General features: G+C 40.8%; 2 protein-coding genes across 2 annotated transcripts in view; both read left to right on the top strand.

Annotated features, from left to right (window-relative positions):
• Nucleotides 1–3,804: 3,804 nt before the first annotated feature.
• TM4SF19 (transmembrane 4 L six family member 19) lies at nucleotides 3,805–21,958 on the top strand. Its single transcript, XM_043993514.1, has 5 exons — nucleotides 3,805–3,987; nucleotides 4,654–4,731; nucleotides 9,473–9,642; nucleotides 11,490–11,673; nucleotides 21,836–21,958. The coding sequence occupies exons 1-5, from the start codon at nucleotides 3,805–3,807 to the stop codon at nucleotides 21,956–21,958; spliced, it is 738 nt and encodes a 245-aa protein (XP_043849449.1).
• Nucleotides 21,918–24,107, top strand: part of PCYT1A (phosphate cytidylyltransferase 1A, choline) — a 94,504-nt gene continuing 92,314 nt past the window's right edge. Inside the window, exon 1 of the mRNA XM_043996132.1 lies at nucleotides 21,918–22,146. Coding sequence (XP_043852067.1) covers nucleotides 22,049–22,146 — 98 coding nt within the window. The 5' untranslated portion in view covers nucleotides 21,918–22,048. The remainder of the gene's footprint in view (nucleotides 22,147–24,107) is intronic.

Below are 24,107 nucleotides of genomic sequence, written 5' to 3'. Positions count from 1 at the left end.
CTTGCCCAAGGTCACACAGCTAGCAAGTGTCAAGTGTCTGAGGCCAGATTTGAACTCAGATGCTCATGACTTCAGGGCTGGTGCTCTATCCACCGCACCACCTAGCTGCCCCATACGTACATTTTTAATGCCAGAATATCTTACTCTCTACAGATTGTAGTTGTATTTGTTTTAGGATCAGGCAAGTTTCGTGTGCTACAGTGGAGGATCAAAGTAGAGAGTAAAGTGGAGGAGGGCAATAACACAGGAGGGTTTGGATTTTAAACCTTGGGCACATAAATACCTCCTCTGAACTTTGGTCTAGAGAAGACAATTAGTACTGGAATGCTTCATTTTTAATCCCTGGGATGGCTGCCAAGTATCAACCTCATGCAGCTATAGTTGGGCCAGTGCCTGGCTCATTTTACCCAAGGGAACAGGTGGGTCATCTGGGGGCAGAGAGACTTTGAGATCCTGTAAAACCACCTAAGATTCACCACCAATGCAGTATTACCTCGGCAACACTTAAGTTTAAAGGATAGGTTCACTCTACTGGAAATCATCTTAGAATCCTTGAAAGCACTTCTTGATTTCAGAAATGCAATCCAATCTGCCATCTTCCTCCTATTACACTTTGGTCCAGTTTATTGTCCAGAGGCAATGGGGAATATTCATTACCAATGTACTAATCCAACAGACTGGCTACATGATATAGTCTGGAAGCTAAATATAGATTAGTTTGTTTTCAAAGAACTAGCCAAGGTCTTTATAGATTTTCCTCTCTAACAGATGTTGGCACATAAACTGCATTTTAGCATTGCCATATGGTGATGGTGGCTCTTCCAAGCATAAAGTTCCCTACAGCTAGAGGCATGTGAATGCAGACACTTCTGACCAGGTCATCATGCAGCTTGTCTCTTTTCTCTGCAGTCTGCTAGATCCCTCTGCTATACAGAAACAGAGTAGAGGGATGGATTTCCCTGAATGTTTGCTGTATGTCTTGTTCCCCCTATTTTATTGTCAGTATTGTGGGGGGAGATCCTACATCTTATTTGTTTGGGTATCCCCTTTCAGTGCATAGCACAGGGTACAATACTTTGAAGGAAACATTTGTCGAATGAATGGATAACCTGAGGTTTGAAAGCTCTGATTAACCTTTCTCTGATAAGACCACCTCTGGAATATTGTATTCATACAGAGCTAACTGTCCCTTGTAACAAAGATTTTAAAAGAGAGGAAAAACAAACAAACCCCAAAACCAACCCAGTTCAGCAAAACCAACCATATATCAGCCAGGTCTGTGATATTACACTCTGGGTGCCACATTTTAAGAAAGGAAACACGGAATAATATTCTATAGTAGATACCACTTCTTAAGAATGCACATTGACTGGGGGCGGCTGGGTTGCACAGTGGGTGGAGCGCCGGCCCTGGATTCAGGAGTTCCTGGGTTCGGATCCGGCCTCAGACACTTGACACTTACTGGCCGTGTGGCCCTGGGCAGGTCACTTGACCCCATTCCCCCGTTAAAAAAAAATTAAAAAAAAAAAAAAAGAATGCACATTGACTTTTTGGTGGCAAAGAATTGGAAATTGAGGGGATGCCCATCAACTGGGGAATGGCTAAACAAGTTGTGGTATATGAATGTGATGGAATATTATTGTGCTGTAAGAAATGATGACCAGATTGCTTTCAGAAAAACCTGGAAAGACTTAGTTGAACTCATTCTGGGTGAAGTGGGTAGAATCACAACATTATACACAGTAACAGCAACATTGTGCAATGATACAAGGCAATTCCAAAAGACTCATGATGGAAAATGCTCTCCACATCCAGAAAAAGAACTATGGAGTCTAAATACAGACTGAAGCAGACTATTTTCACTTTATTCATTGCTGTTGTTTTTTCTTTCTTGTGGTTTTTCCCTTTTGTTCTGATTCTTCTTTCACAACATGATTAATATGAAAATAAGTTTAACATGGGGCAGCTAGGTGGCGCAGTGGATAGAGCACTGGCCCTGGATTCAGGAGGACCTGAGTTCAAATCCAGCCTCAGACACTTGACACTTACTAGCTGTGTGACCCTGGGCAAGTCACTTAACCCCAATTGCCTCAATGCCCCCCCCCCAAAAAAAGGTTAATGAGTGTAAAACACTTGAAATGCGAATGGAAAAGCAAAATCCAGTAAATGGAAGGTGCAAATTTTGGTACGATATAAGCTTAACGATGACAACTTCTCCTAGCTAGGGCTTCGAAGGTTGAGAGTACTTTTCTTTTCTCTACTAACAGACCACTCTTATCTTTGGACACATGAATTGAGGCCAAACCAGACATCCATAGAGAGCTCTTTATGATCCTACCCCTGAGCTCTGGGGAAAGTTCTTAAAACTTAGGTTTTACTGTTGCCTAAGATCTTCCCAAAAAGGAAGGGATAGGAAGAAGTCCAATGTAACCTATAGATCGGGACAGCTACTTATCTCTTGTACACAAAAGAAATGCTAAACACAAAAGACTCACTAGCAGGCACTGACCAAAAATAAAACAAAAACAAAACTTAAAGAATAAGCAGTAATAAACTGCTCTTATTATTTCTTGGGAGTTTGTACAGCTACTTAATAGGCATTTTGTGGGACTGCTAAGTAGGCACTTTACATTTCTCTTCAGTTCTGCATGGTCCAAACAATTACCTCAAGGTCCATGTTTTTTAGCAAGCCAGAATAGGGCTGGGGCTCATTCTTCTCTCGGTGTTCATCTTCTCAGATGCAGAAAATCCTGCTGCCAGTCAGCTGTAATTGAGAGTTTCAGGATCTCCTAAACTCCCAAATTCAAGAAGATATCTCGATATTACCTATTACTTAATCACCAGTGCTTAGAGAAGAAACACAGAACAAGAGGCAGCTAAGACTTGGAAATGGCGATTTCTTAGGTTCACTTAGTTTTTTTTAATTAAAAAAAATTGGGGGGGGCAGGGCAATGAGGGTTAAGTGTTCGCATAGCTAGTAAGTGTCAAGTGTCTGAGGTCAGATTTGAACTCAGGTCCTCCTGAATCCAGGGCTGGTGCTTTATCCACTGCACCACCTAGCTGCCCTCTCTTAGGTTCACTTAGGCAGGGAGTGCTTTCCTTGACATGTGTTTCTAGCCTACATATGGCTGGCTATGGTGGGGGATAACAAGGTGTTAGCACCTCTTTGTAGTTTGTTAACCTCATTGCCTTTGTTATTTTTCCTTGCTTTCTTTGATTATAATATTCAGTGGCATGGAGGGAAATCAGTTGGTCAGACAAGAGGCTATGGGAAGGTGGATTGAAAGCTAGAGCTGTCAAGCAGGATGATTTCAGAAAGGCCTGGAAAGAATTATATGAACTGATGCATAGTGAAGTGAACAGAACCAGGAGAACATTGTGCACAGTGACAGCAATACTGTTTGATGAAGAACTATGAAAGACTTAGCTATTCTCAGCAATATAACAATCCAAGAGAACCCCAAAGGACTAATGATGAAGCATACTATTCACCTCCAAAGAAAGAACTGATGTTGATTGAACAGACTGAAGTATGCTATCTTTCACTTTTTTCTTTTATTTAAGTTTTCTTATACAAAATGACTAATATGGAAATGTTTTATGTAATTGCCCATGTATAACCTGTATCTGATTGCTTACCACCTCAGGACAAGAGGAAGAGAGAGAGGGAAGGAGGGATAGAATTTGAAACTCAAAACTTTAAATTAAAAAAAAAAGAATTTAAAGGAAAAAAACAGAAAGCTGGAGCTGTAATAACCTGCCCCTCTTATTCTATCTTTTAGGACACAGTTCTTGCCCCAAGTCATGATGGCATGTTCTCGATCATGTTCCCGCATCTTGGGTGTCAGTCTTGGCATCTCAGCCCAACTTGCTGCTGGTGCCAACCTTGCTCTGTTCTTTCCTGACTGGCAAGTGACCTATCTGAAGAATGGCCTTATAGGCAAGCATGCTATGAGGGGTGCAGGCCTTTGGGCAGGTGGACTCATGGTAAGGGGACATCTTTTTCTTCACACTGGTCACCTTCTCTACTTTTCCTCATGGTGGTGTGCAATTAAGTCAGTGAGAGGTCTTTTTCTTTTTTTTTTTTTTAGTGAGGCAATTGGGGTTAAGTGACTTGCCCAGGGTCACACAGCTAGTAAGTGTTAAGTGTCTGAGGCCAGATTTGAACTCAGGTACTCCTGACTCCAGGGCCAGTGCTCTATCCACTGCGCCACCTAGCTGCCCTGAGAGGTCTTTTTCTAAGGAGCCAACACACTAATCTGAAACCTGAGATGGCTTCAAGATTGACTGGGAAAGAAGAGAAAAGAAGAATCTTTGTGACCAGTTTGCCAAATTGTAGTTTGGAGAATATGGGGAATGTTCTGACTACAAGGAATGGAGCAGCTAGCCATTGATATGGTGAAGTGGATAAAGCACTGGCCCTGAAGTCCAGAGGACCTGATTTCAAATCTAGCCTCAGGCACTTAATAGCTGTGTGACCCTGGGGAAGTCACTTAACCACAATTGCCTCCCTCTACCAAAAAAGAGAACTTGACTAAGATACAGAAATAGGGGATTAGCCTATATATTCAGGGTATTTGACTAGCCTACTGAGCATGAAGATGGAATCCTAAGAACTACTCTTTCTACTTCCTCCCTACTTTTTTTCCATAGGTGCTATTTGCATCCATTCTCATCACACTGATAGGCTGGCGCCGGGGCTGCTTCAGTAACACTGGGCCTTGCAAAAGTGTAAGTGGTTCTTTTGTTCTAGTTCTTAAAATGTTGTGATTCTTATATCTTTTTATTTTAGTTCATTGCTTAGTTTGGTATGTTCCCTGAATTACGAAATTATATAATGCAACTATAGAGATGTATATAATATGTGAGTGTATTTATATAACATGTATGTAATACATATATGTAAATTACATTGAATATATGTCTTTTTTCTTTTTTTTGTGTGAGGCAATTGGGGTTAAGTGACTTGCCTAGGGTCACACAGCTAGTAAGTGTTAAATGTCTGAGATCAGATTTGAACTCAGGTCCTCCTGAATTCAGGGCCAGTGCTTTATCTACTGTGCTACCTAGCTGCTCCCTGACCCACATCATTTTTTTACATTATATGATATTTTCTGCCCATATAAGTTTAGGGGGTTTGAGATTTTTTTCCATCAGATATGTTTATTACGGGATTAATATTTAAGATCTATAGGAAACTGACAAATACATAAAATTAAGAGCAGTTTTCCCATGGATGAATGGTGAAAGATATGGAAAAAAATTCTTAAAAGAATTGAAGGGGGCAGCTAGGTGGCACAGTGGATAAAGCACTGGCCCTGGATTCAGAAGGACCTGAGTTCAAAATCCAGCCTCAGACACTTGACACTAACTTTGTGACCCTGGGCAAGTCACTTAACCCCTTATTGTCCCACACACAAAAAAATTGTAAATTATCAACAATTCTATGAAAGATTACTCCAAATTACTAATAATAAGAGAAATGCAAATCAACACAACTCTGAGGTTTAACCTCAAACCTAACAATTTGGCAAAAATGACAAAAAATGGGAATAGTCATTGTTGGTTGAATTAGCCTCTGAAAGACAGGCACACTAATATATTCCTTGTGGAGTCGTGAATTATTCCAACTACTTTGGAAAGCAATATACAATTAAGCTAATTAAAATGACCACATCTTTTGACCCAGGAATATACCCAGGGTAGGCATGTACTTTATTAAGGTCAAAGATAGAAAATAGTCGGGGGAGTACTTTTGACAGTATCAAAGAATTGGAAACAAAGTGGATGCAAATGGAGTGGTGAATGCCTAAACAAATTCTGCTGCATGAATATGATAAAATATTAATGTACTGTAACGAAACATTAATAGGAAGCATTCAGAAAAACATGGGAAAACTTTTATGAACTGGTATAGTGGCTCCAGGCATTTTCTCTGGCTGTCTTCCATGTCTGGAATGCCCTCTGACCTCTTTGGCTTCCTTTGAGTCCTAACAAAAATCCCACCTTTTACAGTAAGCCTTTCCCCAACCCCAAGAGGGGTGCCTTTCCTTTGTTGATTATTTCTGATTTGTTCTGTTTATAGCTTGCTTTGTATATTTTTGCATGCATGTTGTAAGCTCATTGCGGGTAGGGACTCTTTTGCCTTTTTTTGTATTTCTAGCATTTGACACAGTGCCTGGAATAAGTAAGCATTACTAAAGGTTGATTGATTAATGTAAAGTGAAGTAAGCAGAACCAGGGAAACAATATACATTATTTCAATAATATAAGTTGAAGGAATAGAAAAAGAAAACAGACTTCTGTAATTACAATGACCAAACTTGGCTTAGGGGAAGAAATACCTTCTTTGGAGAAGTGGGGGACTATGGGTATGGGTTGGTATCAGATTGAGTTGATGTGTTGATTAGTTATGCTGAACTTTTCTTCCTCACTCCTCTTTTTCTTTTTCTTTTGCTACAAGGGATGGCTTGCAGGTAGAAGAGGAATATACTAAGAAATGAAGGTGTTATAAAAACAAGAGAAAGCAAAAACAATTGCAATTTTTAAAATTAAAATTTTTCACAATTAACATTGGAAAATATTATTTTTGAAAATAAGTTTTGATGATACTTTTTTGCAGGGCAATGAGGGTTAAGTGACTTGCCCAGGGTCACATAGCTAGTAAGTGTCTGAGGACAATTTTTTTTTTGGTGAGGCAATTGAGGTTAAATGACTTACCCAGGGTCACACAGCTAGTTAGTGTCAAGTGTCTGAGGCTGGATTTGAACTCAGGTACTCCTGAATCCAGGGCCAGTGCTCTATCCATTGTACCACCTAGCTGCCCCATGAGGCCAAATTTTAACTCAGGTCCTCCTGAATCCAGGGCTGGTGCTTTATCCACTGCGCCTCCTCGCTGCCCCATTACCTTTTCTTTTTATATAAGTCATTTCTGAGTACAACCCTTCCCTTCTTCAATGAACCCTTCCTCATAAAAAGGAAAAATGGTTAAGCAAAAGCAACTAAGGGGCAGCTAGGTTGGTACAGTGGATAGAGTACCAGCCCTGGAGTTGGGAAGACTTGAATTCGAATCCAGCCTCAGACACTTACTAGCTTGTGACCCTGGACAAGCCACTCACCCCTATTGCCTCAAAAAAAAAAAGGCAACTGACAGTGACTGTAGCCAACAATATATTCAATGTTCCATACCCATAGTCCCCCATCTTTCTACCAAAAGTAGGGAAGTATTTAATCATCTCAGATTAGGATTGGTTTTTACAGTTACTCATACATCAGCTTCATTTTATTTAATTATTGCATGTGGTATTCTATTAATTCTACTTGTTTCATTCTGTATCAGTTCATATAAATCTTACCATGTTTCTCTGAATTCCTCATATTTCTGAATACACAATAACATGCCATTGCATTCATGTACAATTTATTCATTCTCCAAATGATGCACGCGCGCATGCGCGCGCGCACACACACACACACACACACACACTTTGCGTCCAGCTTTTTGTTGTCACACACATATAAAAATCTATTGTAGATATTTTGGCATTTCTGGAGGCTTTGATATTGTTGGCGTATGTGACCAGTAGTGAGATTTCTGAATCAAAGGGAATCAATGGTTAAGTGCCTTTTCTTGCACAAATCTAAATTGTTTTCCAGAATTCACTGTGAATCTTTAACTTAAAATCAAAAATTTCTGCAACATATGTATACCTTCTGTGTACTTTGGGCTTCAAGGCAATTTGGCTTAAATGGAGAAACTACTGTATATCTGCATTTTTAAATTATGTATTCTTTACTCAAATGTATTTTAAACTTCATATTTTCTGGTTCCTTTAAGAAAGTAGATGATTTGGAAGTGAACTGGAAGCCAAGAAAGCCAGCAAAAATAATAATAATGATAATGCTAACATTTATATAAGCATTTAGTATGTGCCAGACACTATGTTAAGTACTTTACCATTTTAACCATTTGATCCTCACAACAACCCTGGGAAGTAGGTGCAATTATTATCTATTATTATCCCCATTTTATAGATGAGGAAACTGAGGCAAACAGGGTTAAGTGATTTGCCCAGGGTCACAAAGCTAGTAAGTGCCTGAGGCCATATCCTGACTCCAGGACCAGCACTCTATCCAAGGAGCCACTTATCTGCCCAAGGAATACAACTGACAAAGAAGCTAGCTAACAGAATTGCTGATTAGGAAAAAGGTAGATTGCCCATAATTTTTCTTTTTCTTTCCTGTGTTTGTTTTGAGAGAGAATTCAAGAATGAGAAAGTTAGAATTTAGATGGGAAAATATGGCCATATTTTGGGGGAATCGTTAAGCAGTTAAAACTCAATCTAGGGCAGCTAGGTGGTGCAGGGCATAAAGCACCAGCCCTGGATTCAGGAGGACCTGAGTTCAAATCTGGCCTCAGACACTTGACACTTACTAGCTGTGTGATCCTGGGCAAGTCACTTAACCCTCACTGCCCCGCAAAACCAAACCAAAACTCAATCTATCTAATGAGATTGTTAAGGGCTAAAATTCTAGCTAGACTGTCTAAAATCTAATGAGTGGTCGCCAATAAATTATAAACTTTAGCAAGAGTTAGACTTTTAAGAATTTATTAAGGAGAATAAGAATTTGGTAAGCAGAGAGAGAAAGGCCTAGATTCCTATCTATTAAAGGGAGAGCGCATTTCTAGCTCCCTTCTCCACCAGTGTCCTCAGGAAAAGAGCCCAGTCAGAGCGCCAGGTTCCTCCCTTCTTCCTCCCACAAGCAGACGTCACTTCCTGACGCCAAAGAAAAGACTCCTGGTCTTGCCCTCAAAGACCTTCACTTCATCACAGAGCTTTTCTACAGTAAGTCTCCAGCAGGTGGCATCATTCCAATCATTATAAGATCAATGGTTGAGTCAAAGATGTAAAGATGTTGTGAAACCCTATACCACCTCCTGACTTCTGTGCACTGAAGGTCTAAATGCAGATGGATTCTATACAGAGGCAAAAAAGCCTCTGTCCTATAATACTGGTACTTCTCGTTCAACTTCTGTAAGGTACCTAGTGCCATTCCAACACCCACATCATCTTAGTTGTGCTATGACTATCTATCAGTAGGGCAGCTAGGTGGTGCAGTAGTGCTGGACCTGGAGTCAGAAAGACTCCTCTCTCTGAGTTCAAATCCAGCTTCAGACACTTACTAGCTGGGTGACCAAGGGCAAGTCACTTAACCCTGTTTGCCTCAGTTTCCTCATCTGTCAAATAAGCTAGTGAAGGAAATGGCAAACCACTCCAGTATCTTTGCCAAAAAAACCCATGAAGAGGGCATCACAAAGAGTTGGAGAAGAATGAAAAAACAAATGAACAACACATATTTCAGTGGAGTGGAGAGAGAAACCAAAGCATAGTGATTTGCCTGGGTCACACTGTAGGTTAGTGGATAACTCTGTCTCAGAATTAGTTTCATTGTTTTTTCCCTCCTTCTATAGATGCTTGCTTCGGTGCTGGCAGGTTGCCTGGCTTTTTTTGGGGCCTTTGTTTGTTTTATCACTTCTGGTGTGGCCCTAAAGGATGGTCCCTTCTGCATGTTTGATGTCCCCTCATCCAATGAGACACAAGCCTCAAAGTACGGCTATCCATTTAAAGGCCTGAATGACAGGTAAACGGGAAAATGATCACAGGACCATAGATTTGGAAAAGGAAGGGACTTTAGAAGTCAAATGATAGCTTTACAACCTTAGTCCTTTCCCAGGAAATGAGAATGCTCATGCTAGTTTCTCATTCTTTTTCTTAATTTGTACTTGTCAATGATGCCTTTTGTCTTTTGATGTTGTTTAGTCATTTCAGTTGTTTCTGACTCTTTGTGACCCAATTTGGGGTTTTCTTGGCAGAAATACTGGAGTGATCTGCTGTTTTCTTCTCTAGCTCATTCTACAGATGAGGAAAGTGAGGCAAACAGAGGTGACTTGCCCAGCATCACACAGCTAGGAAGTGCCTGAAGCTAGATTTGAACTCAGGGAGATGAGTTTTTCTGACTTCAAGCCTGGTACTCTATACAGTAGGCCATCTATCTACCCCACTAATGGCATTTATACCCCATTAATCTCTTGACATTAGCAGCTAGGTGACTCATTGGAAAGAGAACTGGTCTTGGAATTAGGAAGACCTGAGTTCAAATATACTCTCAGGGGCAGCTAGGTGGCACAGTGGGGAAAGTACTGGCCCTGGATTCAGGAGGACCTGAGTTCAAAGCCAGCCTCAGACACTTAACACTTACTAGCTGTGTGACCCTGGGCAAGTCACTTAACCCCCATTGCCTCTCAAAAAACCCCCAAACAAACAAATATACTCTCAGGCGTTCACTAGCTGTGTGACCCTGGGCAACTTAACCTCTTTTTGCCTTAATCCACTGCAAAGGGAAATGGCAAACCACTCTTGTTTCTTTGCCAAGAAAGCTCCATGGACAGTATGGTCTACAAAGAGTCAGGTGCAAGTGAACGACTGAACAACAATAATTTTTTGGCATACTCCTTAACCCCAACAGAACCTTTTCTTGTAACAAAGTAAAAAACAGTTAAGTAAAAAACCAGCCAACACAATGACCATTTGCCAAATTTCATACTGGTAGTTTATCTATCACCTCTATTGAAATGTATGTTTTATGGAAATTGTGTTTTATCCTCTGTCCCTTAGGATCAAGACTGGTCATTCCATTTAATCTGGGTTCAGTTGTCTTTTTCAGTTGCTTGAATATGTCTTTCATTTATAGCATTGTGATCATGTGTCCATTGTCTACTTTCTTTACTCTGTACCAGTTTGTACAAGCCTTTCCAGATTTCTCTGAATTCTGAATGTTCATTGTTTATTGTGGTGCAATAATATTCTATTCCTTTCACATACCCACAATTCATTTTGCTATTATCTAATGGACATTTTGTTTCTGATTCTTGTTGTTGTTGCTTTGATCCCCAAATGTGCTGCTACAAATATATGAGACATTTCTTTCTCTCTTTGATCTCTTTAGGGTATAAATTTTAGTAGTGCAATTGCTAGGTAAAAGAGCATGAGCAGTTTAGTAAGTTTTTTGGGGGTGTGGAGGATTGGGCTTGTTTTCCAGAATGGCTAAATTCCTTTAGAGTTGAAATAATTTTATTATTTATATTTGTATCTCTAGTACCTAGCACAGTGTCTGACACAAAGTAGATATTTTAAATGCTTATTGAAAAAAATTATTTTAAATGCTTTTTGAATGATGGCTTCATTAGAACATCTAACTCTTGTGACACAAAATTCCTTTTTTAGATTCTGATTTGAAGTCTTCCATTTATTTTCCTCTAACTTTGAGCTCAGTGAAGGTAAAAGCCTAATCTCTTTATACTAGAGTTTTACACCAGTTCCACTTTATGAAGTCCCTGTTTCTAGGCTATCTGGGCTTCTTAATTTAATTTGTTTAGTTTTCTGTGTTCATTCCCACTCTTTTGGTTTTGTCTTTTTTGGGGGGAATAGGAACTACCTTTATGACCGCTTCCTCTGGGATTCAGTCTGCATTGAGCCTCCTCGAGCTGTCATCTGGCATGTAACTTTCTTCTCCACACTCTTGAGTGTCAGTGTCATCCAGATTCTCCTGGTATTAGTTCAACTAATCAACAGCTTCTTGGGTCTCTTCTGTGGCTTCTTTGAGAAGAGAGAGGTAATTTCTCTTTTGGGTACCTCTTAGAATGGACCTTCTTAGAATCCTTGAGTAATAATAATAGTAGCTGGGCGGCTAGGTGGCACAGTGGATAAAGCACCGGCCCTGGATTCAGGAGGACCCAAGTTCAAATCTGGCCTCAGACACTTGACACTTACTAGCTGTGTGACCCTAGGCAAGTCACTTAACCCCCATTGCCCCGCAAAAAAAAAAATAGTAGCTAACATTAATGTTTTTCTTTCCCTATAATTCTTTTTAATCATATTTAATTTTTTCCAATTACATGTAAAGGCAAATTTTAACAGTCATTTAAAAAATTTTTTTGAATTCTAAATTTTCTCCCTCTCTATTTCCTCTCCCCCCTTCCTAAAAAGGTAAGAGTTTTAAATGAGTTATAAATGTGTAATCACATAAAACATTTTCATATTAGTCATGGCTAACATTAATTTAGAGCTGTAAGGTTTGTGAAGGGATTTGCATATATTATCTTATTTAAAACTCTCAAAACCCCGTGACATAGGTGCTATTGTTATCTCTGTTTTATAGATAAGGAAACTGAGTTTGAGAAAGGTTAAGTGATTTATTTACCTAAGGTCATAGCTATTAAGTGTCAGGGGAATGATTTGAACTCAGTAACTCAGTTGTTTCTAGGTCCAAGACCAGGATTCCATCCCCTCTATCACCTAGCTACCTCTGGTTGAGTTAGGAGACAGAGACAGAGGGTCCAAGTGGTTAGAAACTGGAACTGAATATGGATAAGGGAATGTGTATGTATTGGGGGGGTGAGGGGAAATCCTAAGGTACAAGAAGTATCTGGAGAGGGGGCAGCTAGGTGGTGTAGTGGATAAAGCACTGGCCCTGGATTCAGGAGAACCTGAGTTCAAATCCAGCCTCAGACACTTAACACTCACTAGCTGTGTGATCCTGGGCAAGTCACTTAACCCTCATTGCCCTCAAAAAACCCCAAAACAAACAAACAAGTATCTGGAGAGATTACAAAAATGTTCATTGACCGGGAAGGCAAAGGACATAGAAGAAGAATGACAGAGGAGGGGACAATCCTAGAAATGATATTAGGTTAGAAGAGAATCCCAAACAGAAAGACTTGGGTAAAATTTCACTAATATTAGTAGAGACATTTCAGATGCAAGTTAGCTACTAGCAAAAGGCCTATAGGAGACTTTGAGTTGCTTAGATAGGGTGAGTAAAAGGAAGATGAAATGTTGGGATGATAAAATGTGTGTGTGTGTGTGTGTGTGTGTGAGAGAGAGAGAGAGAGAGACAGAGAGAGACAGAGAGAGAGAGAGACAGAGAGACAAAGACAGAGACAGAGACAGAGAAGAGTAAGGCAGAGAGGGAAACACAGATGCTGTTCCTACTCCTTTGCACATCAGGTCTGCAACTGCTCTAATTCAGTGGAGACTGCTAGAAGAATATCCCCCAAATTTCCAAACCCCAGGGGCCAAAACAAGGGGCCTAGAACACTCACTTTTTCTTTCGTAGCACTATATCCACTGCACCACCTATATGCTGAAGCTATTAGAAACCATTAGGTGATGCTCAAAACTTGAATTACTAGACTCACTAACTGTCAATAGCATCACAGCCTCTTTTTCAGTGCCCGAGGCTCTTATATACAGACTTTCAAATAATAATTCATTAATCTCTCTCTTTCTTGGTTAATTTTGCCCCCAGCCCTCTGGATTTTCATTTCTGGTTTTCCTTTTTTGGACATGGGTCTAAACAATTTATTCACTTGCGTATAGAATGAATGGATTTTTTACTATTGTGAAAGACAAGGTTCAGTGTTTTAAACTCTCAGGCAGCTAGCCAGAGTGTTTTCTTTTCTTTTTTGGGGGGGAGGGGGTGGAGCAATGAGGGTTAAGTGACTTGCCCAAAGTCACACAGCTAGTAAGTGTCAAGTGTCTGAGGATGGATTTGAACTCAGGTCCTCCTGAATCCAGGGCTGATGCTTTACCCACTGAGCCACCTAGCTGCCCCTAGCCAGAATATTTTCGTTTTTTTTTCTCTTCTGTCCCTTCCCTAGTTTTTTTTCAGTATCAAACCTTATTGCCCTGGAATAATAGCTAACATTTATATCGCACTTATAATGTGCCAGCCATTGTGCTAAACACTTTTCGATAATTATCTGATTTGATCCTTACAACACTCCTGTGAGGTAGGCACTATTATCACTCCCTTTTTACAGATGAGGAAATGGAGGCAATCGGAGGTTAAATGACTTGCCCAATGGCACACAATGAGTAAGTGTCTGATGCTGGATTTCAACTCAGGTCTTTGTGATTCCAGGCCCAGCACTCTACTTTGCCACATAAGCTGCAAAAATGAAAGGAAGAAAAGGCTGATACACCTGAAGATCTTTGTAGTGGAGCACTTTCAAGCACTTGGGACTCTCAAAGTCCCAGGGGAATAGTCTAACTATTGGCTCGTTCCCTGAGTGATCCTTATTTTAAATTAGAGGGGCTTTTAATGCTAAAGTTAACAAACCCCAAATAAGCTTATATATGAAGCTGTGAAACACTATTTTATACAACTTGCTTTTCTTTTAAAATATCTAAAAAATTAATATTATTTTCAAGACTGTTCTGCTTGTCTGTATTTACTATGGACCTTCTGTTTTCTGGTTATTTAAAAATGGTTATGTGACTCTTTCTTCCTCTTCTACCGGTTTTTTTTAAACTCTGTCTCTGACCTCTTCCCTCCTCTACTTCCTTTTCTCCTCCCCAAATTAAAAGGAGAAAAATGAAACCCTTGTGCCCAGGAAAAGAACAACAACATTGTAAAGACAAACAACTTTGAAAGAGTTAGGTACTCTGATCTATGCAATGATCAACCAAATGCTAGAGGACTTGTGACGGACCATTCTACTAACCTCCTGACAGAGAGGTGATGGACTCAGGATGTAGACATATATTTTTTGAACATAGCCATTGTGGGAATTTGTTTTGCTTGACTGTGTGTGTATGTATATATACTGTGTGTACATACACTCACATAAATACATATACTCATACATATACATATACACATATACATATATACATACACATACATTATATGTGTATGTTTGTATAAAAAACAAAGGTTTTTTTTTCCTTTTCCTACCAGTAGGGGGGAGGTTGGGAGTGAGAAAGGGTACATTTTTGTTGATTAAAATTTTTTAAATTTAATTTTTAAAAAGTAGTTAGATAGGGGCAGCTAGGTGGAGGGGCAGCTAGGTGGCACAGTGGATAGAGCACCGGCCCTGAAGTCAGGAGTACCTGAGTTCAAATCCGGCCTCAGACACTTAACACTTACTAGCTGTGTGACCATGGGCAAGTCACTTAATCCCAATTGCCTCACTAAAAAAAAAAAAAAAAGTAGTTAGACTAGGAAAGCATTAGGGTAGCTAACATGTTGACTATTTTTGCTTTTTGTTGTATCCCTAGAATAGGAAGGGTTTAATTAATGCTTGTTGATTGATTGCTTGAAGACAAAGTCAAGATCTAAAAGGGTTTGGGTGGGCTGGGATAAGACACTGAATCTAATAAAATGAAATCTAATGGGGAAAAAGAAAGGCAAACATATATACTGCATAATGGATCGAAAGTCAACTACTGACTCAGGAAAATCTGAGTTCTGTCACCTTTTATACATGTTAGCTGTGTGATCCTGGGTAAATAACAACCTCTCAGTTCCCTGAGGGAACTCTCTTATTTTTTATTTTTGAAAAAGAAATTCAATATTTTTTAAAGTAATAAACATTTTTATTTATAGTTTTGAGTTCCAATTTTTATCCCTTCTTTTCTCCCTCCCCTCCCCCTCCTTGAGGCAATAAGCAATCAGATATGGGTTATAAATGTACAATTATGTAAAACATTACCATATTAGTCATTTTGTACAAGAAAACTTGAATAAAAGAAAAAAATGAAAGAAAGTGAAAAATAGCATGTTTCAGTCTGTGTTTCATCAATATCAGTTCTTTCTTTGGAGGTGGCTAGTATATTTCTTTTTTTTTTCCTCTTTGGTGAGGCAATTGGGATTAAGTGACTTGTCCAGGGTCACACAGCTAGTAAGTGTTAAGTGTCTGAGTCTGGATTTGAACTCAGGTCCCCCTGAATCCAGAGGTGTTGCTCCATCTACTGCGCCACCTAGCTGCCCCCAGTATATTTCATACTAGTCCTTTGGGATTGTCTTGGATCATTGTATTGTTGAGAATAGTCAAGTAATTCACAGTTCTTCATCAAACAATATTGCTGCCACTGTGCACAGTGTTAACCTGGTTCTGCTCACTTCACTATACATTAGTTCATACAAATCTTTTCATGCCTTTCTGAAATCATCCTACTTGTCATTTCTTATAACACAATAATATTCCATTACCATCACATACCACAGCTTGTTTAGTCATTCCCCAATTGATGGGCATTCCTTTGATTTCCAATTCTTAGCCACCACAAAAAGAGCTGCTAGAAATAGTTTTGTACAAATTAGGTCTTTTTCTCTTTTTTGGAATGTCTTTGGGATATAAACCTAGCAGTAGTATTGCTAGATCAAAGGGTATGCACAGTTTTATAGCCCTTTGGGCATAGTTCCAAGTTGTTCTCTGGAATGGCTGGATCTTTTTCACAACTCCACCAACAGTGGATTAGCATCCCAACTTTCTCACATTCCCTCCAACATCCAATTTTTCCATTTTTGTTTTATTTGCCAATCCGATAGGTGTGAATTGATACCTCAGAAAAAATTCAATGTCATTTCATTTTTGGTTCCAAATTCTCTCCTTTCCACTGCCCCTCTCCTTATTGATTGAGAAGGCAAGAAAAACAAAACACATTACAAATATGTATAGTCTTGCACAATGAATTCCCACAAAGCTGTGTCCCACATAGCTATGTCTAAAGAAAAAGAAAAACAAAAGAAAGAAAATATGCTTCAACTTGCACTCTAATGGACTGTATCAGTTCAGACAAGTCTTCCCAGGTTCCTCTGAAACCATCCCTATCATAATTTCTTACAGCACGATAGTATCTTATCTCATTTATATACCATAATTTGTTCAGCCATTTCCCAATTCATGGGTATCTTCTCAGGGTCCAATTCTTTGCTACCAAAAAAGAACTGCTATAAATATTTTTGTACCTATGGGAACTTTCTAAGACTATTAGTTGGTGAATTTCTTCACTTACAGTTTCCTGCCCTGTTCATATCACAGGCCAGATTAAAAAAAAATTAAAATTAAACTCTTATACTTGGGTTAAAAATTTAATTCCTTCAATTAACCCTCATTGCCCTGCAAAACAAACAAACAAAATTAATTCCATAAATAGAAGTTGGAGGAGGCATGGCTAGAGACAAAGATTTCTTTGAAAAATACTTGGGAGTTTTAGTGTGCAATTCACTGCAAGCTCAACATGTCAAGTATAGCATTTATTAAGCATTTACTCTGTGTAAAACAGAGTTATCAGAATGACTGCCCCTAAGCTGATTTTTTTTGGGGGGGGATGATGGGGAGGGAATGGAGGCTGGTGTCTGGAGCTATTATTTAGCTCCAGGTGTGGAAACTCTATTGAAACAAATGACAATTCCTAGGCAATTCTCCTCTTTGTTGCCTGGGATCACAAGAGGCTAGATGACATTGGTCACCTAGGTCACAAAATTTCTATCAGAGTTAGGACTTGAATTCAGGTTTTCCTAATGCTCAGACTGATCATCTATGTTACATTGTGTCCCAATTTGATCTTTTTTTTAACATCTTAAAAAATAAAAAAGTTATATATATGTAGTGTGCCAGCCTTTTGCTGCACTTTTCCCCCTTGCCCCTACCATCACTTGGCATTGAATTCACAAGATTTTGATACCCATTCTTTAGTACTTCATCATGAAACCCCACATTACATTAAGAGTACTTTGACACATAGTACATTTTCCCAGTTCTTGCCTTGATTATACCCCAAAGGTTTTCAGTGAAGTTTAAATCAGGTTATGCTCAGGCCACTGAAGCTTGCTTATCTCCATCTCTTGGACAAATTTCTTAACCTTTTTTGACATGTGGCATGGTGTGGCAAGTGGATCTAAATTTTGGGGGTGTGTGTGGCAATGAGGGTTAAGTGACTTGCCCAGGGTCATACAGCTAGTAAGTGTCAAGTGTCTGAGGCCAGATTTGAACTCAGGTCCTCCTGAATCTAGGGGTGGTGCTTTATCCACTGTGCCACCAAGCTGCCCTCAAGTGGATCTAAATTTTAAAAAGTTTAAAATTGAATTCAATTTGATCATAATTGACATTAGTCAGTTCAGAACAAGGGAGGTGCCAAACTGTGACTAGGAATTCTGACACCTGCAATAAATTCAATGTTTGCATGTGAAGGATGGGAAGGAGGATCTAAAGTATAACCATTCCTGTGAAGACTGGATCCAGTGGTGATAGGAATGGAGAAGGCAGAGGAAATGAGAGGCCAGCTTGGTGTAGTGGATAGAGCCCTAGATGTGGAGTCAGGATGGACTTGAGTTTGAATCCCACCTAAGACATTTATAAGCTGAGGCACCAGCAAAGACATGGACAGGTTGGAGTACCCTCTAAAGGAGTAGTTTCTGATTTATAGTGGCTGAGTGAGGTTCTGGAAGTGATGGGCCAGGCAAGGGAAAGAAAAATATACGTAACTCCTTTTGGCTGTTAAGAGGAGCAGCCAGATTCAGAGAAGGTAGCAGTGGAAAGGGTGTCTTCTAGGTTTCAGTGAAGAAGATGTCTAGGATGGAGTCAGTTTAAAAGAGAATTACAAGGGGCGGCTAGGTGGTGCAGTGGATAAAGCACAGGTCCTGGATTCAGGAGGACCTGAGTTCAAATCTGGCCTCAGACACTTGACACTTACTAGCTGTGTGACCCTGGGCAAGTCACTTAACCCCCATTGCCCTGCCAAAACAAACAAACAAACAAAACAGAGAATTACAGAAAGCTCAGTGAGAGAATTAGGATTAGAGAAGGGATTGGGATTGGATCAATCAACCAGGAAGCATTAAGTATCTAATATATGCCAAGAACTGTCCAAGGTTCTCAGGATACAAGCACCAACAATGAAACAATTCATCTCAAAAGCTGCCTGGGGATAATAAGTTCAAAGAACAGCAGAATTTGAGACTTGGAAAGGACCTCAGCAGCCAAATCTTTCAAACCATGTACCAAATTGATCCCCATTCTAATTGTTGTTGTTCGTCCTTTTTTTTTTTTTTTTTTTTTTATGAGGCAATTGGGGTTAAGTGACTTGCCCAGGTGTCTGAGGTTGGATTTGAACTCAGGTACTCCTGACTCCAGGGCTGGTGCTCCATCCACTGCGCCACCTAGCTGCCCCTTGTCCTTCATTTCTTTATTTTTTTTGCTGGGCAATGGGGGTTAATTGTCCTTCATTTCTAAACAAGACTAGTGATATCATAGGGTGATGTCTTGACTTGTCTGTGAATTGGATTTACGTGAGGCAGAGTTGTGCAAAGTTGTCAGCCTCACTCTCTTTTTCAGGGTCATTGAAGTCCAGTGGCAGGACAGAGGTGAAGACAACTGGTGATGGCCCTGGATGCAGTGGATGACCTTGGTGTCTTCAATGTCTGACCAAACTTTAAGTGCTCCACAGCATCATCTTCAAGAACGTTCATGGCTGTTGGAACAAATTGTTCTCATCCCCCCCTTTCACCAGGGGAAGCCTTCATATGCTTGTGGTAGACACTCTCCCCTAACTCCCTTATGGGTTTGAGACTCATCCATTACTCTCTTTTTTTTTGGGGGGGGGGGTGAGGCAATTGGGGTTAAGTGACTTGCCCAGGGTCACACAGCTAGTAAGTGTCAAGTGTCTGAGGCCGGATTTGAACTCAGGTCCTCCTGACTCCAGGGCTGGTCCTCTATCCACTGCACCACCTAGCTGCCCCCCTCATCTATTACTCTCAAACAGGTTTGGCCTGTCTGCAGATGGTTTAGCAGTGTGTGGCCACTGGGCTTGCTACAGTTTTTTTGGGCTACAGGTGAGAATTGAGTGCCAGATAGCAAAGGTGGATGAGTATACTGCCTTATAAAGGGCTTAGCAGCCCTCACAGCAGAGGCGTTAGTTCTCTACCCCATATACCCCAGTGGTGTTCCAGCCTTTGCTGGAGGGGAAAACCCCCCACCATCTCTCCATGGCAACTATTTCCTTTTGGGGGGAGGGTTTTTTATCTAAGCAGAAGGAAATTCTGAATCACAGAAATTAGAGGAGCAGGACATAGTAATTTGTTGTCAGTAGCGGGATAAAGAAGCTTTAATCAGCCCCAAAGTTCTAATTAGAATGATGTGTAAGACTTTGAGTGACTTAATTATTCTCAGCAATTTAATGATAAAGACAATTCTGAAGAACTTATGATGAAAAATGCTATCCACCTCCAGAGAAAGAACTGATGGGCTCTGAATGTAGATAGAAGCATTCTTTTTATTTTTATTTTTAAAAAAAACTTATTTATTTTGTGGGGCAATGAGGGTTAAGTGACTTGCCCAGGGTCACACAGCTAGTAAGTGTGTTCTCTTTTGCAACCTGGCTAACATTGACCTGTCTTGCATGACTTCACATATAGGGAAGAGGAGAGAGGGAGGGAACTCAAAAATTTTAAAAAATGAAGGTTAAAAATTGTTTTTACATGTAATTGAGAAAAATAAAATAAAAACATTCTTTAAAAAAAAAAGAAAAAAGAATGATGTGGAAGTCTAAGTGTGTTTCCTCCCTTTTCCAACTCCTATCCCTTCTTTCTCCCCTTCCTTTTTTTCTTCCTTCTCCTTCACCAACTCTCCTCTCCCCCTCCCTGTTTCCTCCTTTTAATATGGAGTCCCCTCAGTTAATTAAGGGAAGTAGTATGGGGTAGATAGGTAAATATAGTAATATAAGCATAAACAAATAGTGCTCTCAAAGAATTTGCTGTGGGGAGATGTAGGAGGGTCATGGTAGTGGTGGAGTTGAATCCCCAGGCCAGACTTTGTGATAGCTCCTTTTCTTGAGCACTTATGAGGTATAGTGCTTAGTTGCTTTTTTGTGAGTCTTTATCTACTCAGACCTTAGCACAGTGGCCTGCCCCACTGTTGTTCAGTTGTGTCCGACTCTTTGTTACCCCATTTGGGGTTTTCTTGGTAAAGATACTGGAGTGCTCTGCCATTTCCTTCTCTAGTACATTTTACAGATGAGGAAACAGAGGCAAACAGTGTGAAGTGACTTGCTCAGGGTCTCACAGCTAATAAGTGTCTGAGGCCAGATTTGAACTGTGGAAGATGAATCTTCCTGATTCTAAGTCCAGTTGCTCTATCTACTGTGTCACTTAGCTACCCAAACCTGGCCCATTAGTAGGTACCTAATAAATTCCTATTAAATTAAGTTGATTTGGGGGCATCATATTTAGTTAACAGACTTTTATTAAGTGCTTACTTAATAAGTAAGTGTGCTAAGCACTGGAATGATACTGACCAATTCAGTTCATGACCAAAGATGAGGTGACCAGGATGGACAAGGGTCTGGAGACATTATCACTGGAGATAATAATAGCTAGTGTTTATGTTAACACCTTGGTGCTAATACTATGTCCAATTATAGATGAAGAAATTGAGGCAAACAGTGGTTAAGTCTGAACTGCCCAAGTTCATACACCCACTAAGTATAAAAGGCAGGATTTGAACGTGTATAGAGCTGCCTACAGGAAGGAGTGATAGATCTTTAAGGACATTAGCCTTTTTTCCCTCTTTAAGGCAAGTTAAGTGGTGGGTTCGAATTCCACTTCACACATTTACCTCCTGTGTGATCCTGGGCAAAGTCAGTTAACTTCTCTATGCTTGCTTCCTCCTCTGTAAGATGGGGCTAATAAGAGCATCCCCCTCGCTGGGTTGTTGTGAGGGTCAAATGAGTTCACATATGTAATATATTACAAATGTTTGCGAACCTTAAAAGAGTTATGTAGACCCTGGTTATTATTATATTATTTTGATATCCTTTACTCTGCCCTTTGCACAGGCTTATAGGGACCACTCTCCTCCCCTTTTTCTCCCTCCCCTCCCTTTCTCCTTTCCTCCTCCCCTTCTCTTTTTTTCCCTCCCCTCCTTTCTCTTTCCCCTCCTATCTTCCCCTCCTCCCCTTTCCAATTTCCACTTCCAAGTCCCAACCCGTAGCCTTTTAGGACCGAAGCCCGCCAGACGCCGCGTACGCCCACGCTCACTAAGCGCTCCGGTCCAACTACAAGAATACTGAGAGGGCGCGGAAGGGGCGGGGCGGAAATGACGCCACGTTGCTAGGAAACAGTCTCCGAGCGACCGGGCTAAATCTGGCCGCGGTTTCCATCTAGCTGCGGGCCCGGCGCTGGGGTCTCCCCGCCGGCCGCGACCATGTCCATCTCAGTTCCCGTTCTTGGTGTGAGCGACAAGGACAAGAGCCACGTGGGGTCGGAGAACACCTACATCCTGCGGCCCATCTTCCAACAGAGGCGGGTACTTGGGTTGGGGCCGAGGGCCTGTGTACAGGCCGCGGGAGTAGATGGCTTCGGGTTAGGAACCGGCGGGGTGCGTTGGTAAAATTTTAACAACCGGCTCTCCGGGAGGGGGAAACCACAAAGATCATGTACGCTAAATTTAATCTGAATATTTAACATTTCCTCCATCCTTTCTTAAGTCTCGAGACAATTAAGAAAGCAACAAACCGAGCTCTGATTGGTAGCCCGTTTGCCGATTTCAGAGGTGTAAATGCCCACCCTGAAAGTATAACAGTCGGCTCTGGTCGGCGTAAACGGGCTCTTCCGTTGGAAGCCTCCGAGGTAGGGGAAGAGAGGGGGCCATTCTTGGGATTCTCGGCTGAGGCTCGATGTTTGCAAGCTCGGGTCCTGTCGTGGACTCACCTGCAGGGGGTAGCAGAGCACGCCTTATCTCCCCCCCCCCCCACTTTGGAGGCGCCCAAGGCGCTGTTTTCTGAGGGCGCAGCCGCGGTGGGAAATACTCCCCTCTTCTTCTCCCCTCCCCCCTCCTCCCCCCTCCCTGTCTACTCTGTTTTCCTCTCCTCTCCAACTACCATCCCCTTTTTCTCCCCTTCTTTTTCCTTCTCCCTCACCAACTGTCCTCCTTATTCCCTCCTTTCTTCCTCTCTTTCTCCTCTTCCCCTCCCTGCAACAGTTGATATTGTCATTATTGTTAGTCATGACTCCCTCCCTTTAAGGCCTTATTACATTTGCTCGTTGTGGTGAGGGAATAATCCTGGGTTCTCAAGGGCTATCAGTGAATGCATTAATCAACCAACATTTATTAAAGAGCCTACTATGCCCCAGCCACTGGGGATACAAAAAAACCAAAAACCCAATCTCCACTCACGTGGAGTTTATATTCCCACCTTAGAGACAAGTACATGTGAATGTAAAATCGTTTATTAATAATAGCCACCATTTCTATATTATATGCAAAACACCTTATAAATATCTCATTTCATCCTCACAAACAACTCTGGAAGGTAGGTTATCATCATTTTATTGATGGAAAGGGAGACAGACAAACTGTTGTTTCCCAAGGGGTCATACGGCTATTAAGTGTCTGAGGATGGATTTGAAGGCAGGTTTTCCTGACTCCAGGTTCAGGGCTCTTTCCTCTGTGCTACCTAGCTGCCTAGAGTTTTTTAGGTTTTTTTAATTAAATACTTGCCAGGCACTGAGCTAAGTACTGGGGATACCCATGCAAGCAAGAAAGCAAGCAAGACAATACCTGCTCTCCCAGAAGTTCTACATTTACTCTTATCCTGTTAGAATTTCGGTTCCACTAGTACAGCATATCATTCTATCTTGTTCAGCCATTCCTCAGTTGATGGCATCCCCTTTTCAGTGGTGTCGGACTCTTTGTAATCCTATTTGGGGTTTTCTTGGCAGAGATATTGGAGTGGTTTGCCATTACCTTCTCCAGCTTATTTAAAGATGAGGAAACTGAGGCAAAGAGGGTTAAGTGACTTGCTTAGGGTCACACCGACAGTAAATGTCTGAAGTCAGATTTGAACTCTGGAAGAAGTTTTCCTGACTCCAGGCCAGGCACCCTACTGTGACATCTAGCTGCCCCTTCCAATTTTTTGTCTCCACAAAAAGAACTGCTATAAATATTTTGGCATGTAGGAATCCTTTTCCTCATTCTTTGATATCTTTGATTTATAGATCTAGTATTCTAGAATCTAGTATCTAGTATAGATCTTATTCCTTGGTCAAGGGGCAGATGCACAGTTTAGCAATTTTTGGATCATAGTTCCAAATTGCTTTTCAGAATGGTTAACTAGCTGGTGGAGCTGTCAGTCTAACACTGACAGTCTAACATAGGCAGGTCCCTACACTTAAAATGCTCTCAGTCATCTTTGCCTTTTAAATTGTTACTTATTTTCCTTCAAGACTGAGTTCAGGTGCCAACAGCTCTGAGTAGTTTTCCA

This window comes from Dromiciops gliroides, chromosome 3 (genome assembly GCF_019393635.1).
Source record: "Dromiciops gliroides isolate mDroGli1 chromosome 3, mDroGli1.pri, whole genome shotgun sequence".
NCBI classification, from domain to species: Eukaryota; Metazoa; Chordata; class Mammalia; order Microbiotheria; family Microbiotheriidae; genus Dromiciops; species Dromiciops gliroides.
The sequence above is the reverse complement of the archived record's forward strand: the minus strand, read 5'-3'. Positions and strand labels throughout refer to the sequence as shown.

Bases quoted from the DNA above. Each gene is read 5' to 3' on its own strand.
- TM4SF19 (XM_043993514.1), top strand. From the start codon at position 3,805: ATGATGGCATGTTCTCGATCATGTTCCCGCATCTTGGGTGTCAGTCTT. The intron at 9,643-11,489 runs GTAAACGGGAAA...TGGGGGGAATAG, and splicing joins TTTAAAGGCCTGAATGACAG to GAACTACCTTTATGACCGCT. The intron at 11,674-21,835 runs GTAATTTCTCTT...CCCAACCCGTAG, and splicing joins GCTTCTTTGAGAAGAGAGAG to CCTTTTAGGACCGAAGCCCG.